General features: G+C 64.9%; 1 protein-coding gene across 1 annotated transcript in view; it reads right to left on the bottom strand.

The window, feature by feature from the left end:
- Positions 1-5,482, bottom strand: part of LAMA5 (laminin subunit alpha 5) — a 57,411-nt gene that overhangs the window by 18,912 nt on the left and 33,017 nt on the right. Inside the window, exons 16-28 of the mRNA XM_007462282.1 lie at positions 5,362-5,482; positions 4,749-4,801; positions 4,417-4,522; positions 4,219-4,271; positions 4,023-4,128; positions 3,539-3,638; positions 3,225-3,381; positions 2,934-3,072; positions 2,641-2,783; positions 2,452-2,558; positions 2,206-2,359; positions 1,489-1,649; positions 1,280-1,388 (exon numbers count right to left, since the gene is read on the bottom strand). The exon at positions 5,362-5,482 is cut by the window's right edge and continues 17 nt beyond it. Of these exons, the coding sequence (XP_007462344.1) occupies positions 1,280-1,388; positions 1,489-1,649; positions 2,206-2,359; positions 2,452-2,558; positions 2,641-2,783; positions 2,934-3,072; positions 3,225-3,381; positions 3,539-3,638; positions 4,023-4,128; positions 4,219-4,271; positions 4,417-4,522; positions 4,749-4,801; positions 5,362-5,482 (1,509 nt within the window). The remainder of the gene's footprint in view (positions 1-1,279; positions 1,389-1,488; positions 1,650-2,205; positions 2,360-2,451; positions 2,559-2,640; positions 2,784-2,933; positions 3,073-3,224; positions 3,382-3,538; positions 3,639-4,022; positions 4,129-4,218; positions 4,272-4,416; positions 4,523-4,748; positions 4,802-5,361) is intronic.

Below are 5,482 nucleotides of genomic sequence, written 5' to 3'. Positions count from 1 at the left end.
GAGGCCGCTTCCGTGGGCGGGGGGGGGGGGTGGCTGAGTGGCGTCAGGGGTGGGGCCATGTTGCTTCCTGGCCTGGGTACTGGGCTGTGGGTACAGCTCCATGGAGAGTCTAGTGTCCCAGCCCATGACTACAGCGCCGTGTGTGCATGAGGACAGAACCGCAGGGGTTCCGACGTCGAAAAACTAGGAGGAAGCAATGTAGCATGCGTTACTTAGCAACGTGGAAGAAACGGACTGACTCTGGAAGGTAGAATGAGAAGTGCGCAGATGGGGCGTGCGATTACGCTTTGCTGTTGCAAGACTGTTTTCAATATTTGACGCTTTCATAAAAATATGTGCATGTGATGCTCTGATAAAACTTTTAAAGGCCTAGGGAAACGTAACAGTGAGACTAGGTGATACTCTGATGAGAGCAACGTCATCCATTTTGTCACTTACTGAATAAACGCGTATGCTTGGCTCTGGGTATTGAACTAACGATTAATATTGCCCAGAATGTTCAGCCTTGGGATTTAATTTTCAACTCTGTGAAGCTGACACAGAAGCAAGTTACGGGCTTCCCTGGTGGCGCAGTGGTTAAGAATCCACCTGCCAATGCAGGGGTCATGGGTTTGATCCCTGGTCTGGGAAGATCCCGCATGCTGCAAAGCAACTAAGCCCGTGCGCCACAACTACTGAGCCCACGTGCCACAACTACTGAAGCCCGCGTGCCTCGAGCCCGTGCTCCACAACAAGAGAAGCCACCACAGTGAGAAGCCCGTGCACCACAACGAAGAGTAGCCCCCGCTCGCCGCGACTAGAGAAAAGCCCGCGCGCAGCAACGAAGACCCAATGCAGCCAAAAATAGATAAACATATGAATTAAAAAAAAAAAAAGCAAGTTACCACAACGATAGCAAATACCAAGCTTCAGAACCCACGCTGTGTGGACCCCTTCCTAATTCGGGGCCACAGGGTGCTGTGCTTTTGTAAATTATACCAAAAAGCAGCCTTTCATTCAGAGTGTTCCACCTACTCTGACTCCAGCGTATCACGGTCCCCTTATGTGACCATGAGCATTATTTACCAATCAATTTACATCTCATACCCACAGGGAAAACACCCCGCATGAGGAGGATTCTAGGAGAACCTCCGCCCGACGTGAGCTGAAGGTGGCACTGCTGATGGGCACCCAGGCTCGTCACGTTCTCCTACTTTTGCGTGTGTTGAAAATCTTCGGAAAGACCTAACCCCACGGTGGGGTCCTGCGGCCCGTGCAGGTGAGGGGGTCGGGGCCTTACCAGGAAGAATCGTGCCTGCTCGGCCGTGAGCCGGACGCTGGCCTCCGTGTCCAGGTGGAAGACCGCCAGATGGCGCTGGGCATCCAGGGCGGTGCCCCGGCACAGGGTGCTGGGGGACGGGCAGGGGTGGTCAGTGGGTAGGGCAGCCCTGGAGCCCAGAGCCCTCCACCGGCCCCCGGGCTTGAATCCTCTCCCCACTCCCTAGACACCTGTATGGGCAGGGGTGGAGGGTGAGTGCCCCCTGCTGGGGGGCCCGCTGGGGGGTGTGCACAGCCACGTCCACCTCCTGGCGGGCGTCCTCATTGGTGTACTCCACCACCAGGGCATAGGGGCCTGGCTGCGTCACCGCCACCTGAAGCTGGACGTCCACCTGGGGGGACAGGGCAATGTGAGGCCCCCGCCCCAGCCCCCCCACCTAGGGAACAGGACACTCCTGAACACGGCCCTTCCCATCCCCTCCCCGCACAGCCTCGTCCCCCATCTCAGGGCCTGTGTGCCCACCATCCCTGCTGCCTGGGGCCCTCCCACGGCCACTCGGCTCCCAACCTCCGCTTGCTCCGAGCCCCCCCTGCCCACCCATGGCCCGCCGGCTTCATCACTGTAGTGTCCGGTGCCTGAAGTGAACCAGCGACCAGCCACCTCCTCACAATAAGCTGGAGGGCTGGGCCATCTGTACCCCGTGTACGGATGAGGCCCCGCGGCACCGACTCCCAAGGTCAGAGCCCCAGGAGGCAGCAGGTGCAGCCCAGAGCCGGCGGGCTGGCCTTGGGCCCCCAGCTGCGCCACCCGTGCTCTGCCCGCCATCGCTCTTGCCCTGCGCCTGGGCCCTGTCGCTGCAACGTGGACACCCCCTCCCGGCCAGGACATGGGCACGTCTCCCCAAGTCTTGACCCCACCCACCCCCGTGGGGTCCCAGGGACACGCACATCTGCGCCCTGGCAGGTGACCAGCAGCGGGTGGGCGGGGCTGAGCTGCTCCGTGGGGCAGGGCCGGGGTAAGCTGTTGCCGTGGCGACACAGGGCCTCAGGCCCAGCAGCGGAGGGGAAGCTGTCCAGGGGCAGGTGGGTATAGAGGAGGCAGCTGGGGGGGCACACAGTTCGGTGAGCACGGGGCAGGCGGCCTGAGCACAGCACGGGTCAGGCCCGCCCCCTCCCCCACCGGCCGGCCCTCACTGGTCCCCGGAGCGCTGCGTGTCGGGCTGGAACGTGCAGGGCTCGGTCACCCGCAGCTGCAGGAGGGCCGCCTCATAGTAGGCGCTGGGCAGCAGAGCCACGTAGTCCTGGGGGATGGGGCGGCGGGGGAGGTTAGGTGCCGTGGCCCCCGCCGCGCGCCCTGCCCCAGCCCGCTCAGCCCCGCCTCACCAAGAGCACCCCCTCGGCCTCCACGAGCAGGGCCCAGGCGCCGGGGTTCAGCACAAAGGGCTCCCCGAAGCCCCTCTGGGGCACGGTGACGAAGGCAGGCTCCGTGCTGGGCGGGAAGGTCACGGGCTGGCTCTGCTCTGCGCCTGGGGCAGGGACGGCAAGCCTCCTGGGCGCAGCACGGCAGCGGGAAGGGCCTGGCCTCCCACCCACGTGAGGGGACGAGGCGGGGGGGGCGGGGGCCGGGGCGAGGCGTGAGTGGGGCGGGACCCAGGGGGTCGCCCCCCCGCACTCACAGTTGGCGCAGGTGGCAAACTTGCCCTGGTCGTGCACGGAGACCCGCCCGCTCACGCTCGCGGGCCCGCGGTTGACGTAGCGGAAGACCAGTCGGAAGACATCAGGGGAGGCCACGGTCAGCCTTGCCACGATCCTGGGCTGCGGTGGGGAGGGGTGGGCGTGGAACGTCGGGGCTGCTCCTCCCTGGCCATTCCCAGCCCGGCCCTGCGACCTCAGGGGCCTGCCCGCCCACTCGGCCAGCCACAGCGGGCACTCAGCCAGGCCCCAGAATGGGGCAGCACCGCACCCACCTGGATGGGTGCCATCTGCGCGTAGCCCCTCCAGCTGAAGCTCTCGAACTCGAGAGGGTTGAAGCCAAAGCGCACGGCGTGGCCCTCGGGCGTGGCTGCCTCCTCCAGCTCCAGGCGCAGCTGGTGCAGGTCGGGAAGGTAGTGGTCCTGCGCCGGCCTGGCCACGGCAGGGCCGGTCAGGGCAGCTGGCATCCGGTCTGGGCAGGGCGGGCACTGGCCCTGCCCGCTCACCAGGGCCCCCAGGGAGAAGCCCGGGGTACAAGCTGCCGCCCCAGCCCCCCGCCCGCCCGCCCAGCCAGGGCGGGGGCACCCACTTGCTGCAGGTGGGGCCCTGGGTGCTGGGGCGGCACAGGCAGGCGCCTGTCCTCGGCTCACAGCCCTGTCCCAGAGCTCCGCCAACGTCGCACTGGCAGCCTGCGGCGGGAGGGAGCAAGTCAATGTGGCCCGGCCCCGCCCACCCTCCGCGCTCCACCCACCCTCCGCCAAGGCTGAGAGACCGCCTCACCTCCCCCAGGGGCTGCCTGGGTCCCTGGACAACGGAGGCTCTGAGTCCAGGGGCAAGGGCCCTGGGATCGGTCAGTGACGCCTGCCGCCAGGGGAAAGGGATGGAGCGGGGAGCACCGAGGGGTGAAACCTGCCTCCTCTCTCCCACGCCCAGCACGGGTCTGGCCGGACATCTAGAAGCAGCTTGGCAAGTGCCGTGCCCAGGCCCTGGCTGGGTCCCTGCCCACTCTGTCCCTCTCTGGGCCTCAGCATTCCCCAGGATGTGGTCTGAGGGCCGCGTAAGCAGCCGCTTACCACGGCAGCCAAAGTAGTTGGCCTGGTCCAGCCCGAAGAAGCCGTCCTCGCAGGCCGCGCAGGTGTGGCCGCACACATGAGGCTTGCAGAAGCACTGGCCGCTGCCCTGGGGGCCGAGGGAGAAGGTGGGACCAGGCAGGGGAGGGTTCCTACGCACGGCTCCCACGGCCCCCGATAGCTGGGCCCTCAGACTCACCGGCTGGCACTCAGCAGCTCCACCCAGTGTGCCCCTGGGGTCACAGCTGCAGCCTGGGGGAGGGGCAGAGTGGGCCTGAGAGCAGAGCAGGGGGCAGGAGGCCCTGGACTCCATCCCCGCCCCAGCTCTGTGGAGCCAGCCCTCCCCCTCCCCAGGGGTCTCCCCCAGCACCCCGACACCCACTCCGGGCAGACTCACGGGTACAGCCCTCAGGGTTGCTAGGACTCAGCCCCCAGAACCCGGGTTTACAGCGATCGCAGCTCGGCCCCTCCACGTGAGCCCGGCATCTACAGGGGATGTGTACCTGGGAGAGGATGAGACTGAGGGTCAGAGTGGGCCCCTGCCCTCCTACCCACAAACCCTCAGCCCTGGAGCCCTGTCCCATCTCTGGCATGACCCTGCAGTGAGGACAGAGGAGCGGCCAGGCGAACAAATGGGCTCTGAGGTTGCCACGGCAACCGAGCAGCTGAGGAAGTGATGGTCCCTCTGGAAGTGATGGCCTGGGCCCCAGAGGGCTGACCTGGGCTCACCTCAGGAAGATCATGATCGGCTGGGGCCAGGCCAGCAGGGTGGCAGGAGCCAGCTGTGGAGAGATGCCCAGGCCACCGTCATTACTCAGTCACTGACCCCGACGGCCAAGGGCTTCCCCAGGCCTGGCCAGGACCCGAGGCTCCATGGGAGCCAACACACACGCCTCCCACACATGTGAACAGGCAAGAAACCACGTGTGCCTACATGCCCTGGTCCCCGTAGCCGTGAGGGCATGTGCCCTCCCCCACCACACAGCACGTGATTATGAACACGCAATGAGCACACACAACAGGCAAACACGTGTGAGCGGTCATGTGAGCACACATGCACAAAGCACGTGAACAAGCATGAACAGACACACAGCACATGACCACATGTAAGTAAACAAGCACGTCCGAGAACCATGTGGAGATATGCATGGACGTTCACAGCATGTGAACGCACATGCACAACACACGGACACTCATGTGAACGCAGCACGTGAACCATATGAACACACGCGAGAGCACACAGAGCACAGGGACGGTCATGGGAACATGCAGCACACCACCCCACCACACACACACACACACACACACACACACACACACACACACACGGCGCCAGCCTCACCTTCACAATAGGGGAAGTTGTAGGCACCGGGCACACACATGTCACAGCGCAGCCCCGTCACTCGGGGTCGGCAGCTGCACTGCCCGCTCTGGGGGTCGCAGGCTGTGTGCAGAGAGCCTTC

The sequence above is a fragment of the Lipotes vexillifer genome, unplaced genomic scaffold, assembly GCF_000442215.2.
Source record: "Lipotes vexillifer unplaced genomic scaffold, Lipotes_vexillifer_v1.1 scaffold1798, whole genome shotgun sequence".
In the NCBI taxonomy this organism is placed as follows: domain Eukaryota; kingdom Metazoa; phylum Chordata; class Mammalia; order Artiodactyla; family Lipotidae; genus Lipotes; species Lipotes vexillifer.
The sequence above is the reverse complement of the archived record's forward strand: the minus strand, read 5'-3'. Positions and strand labels throughout refer to the sequence as shown.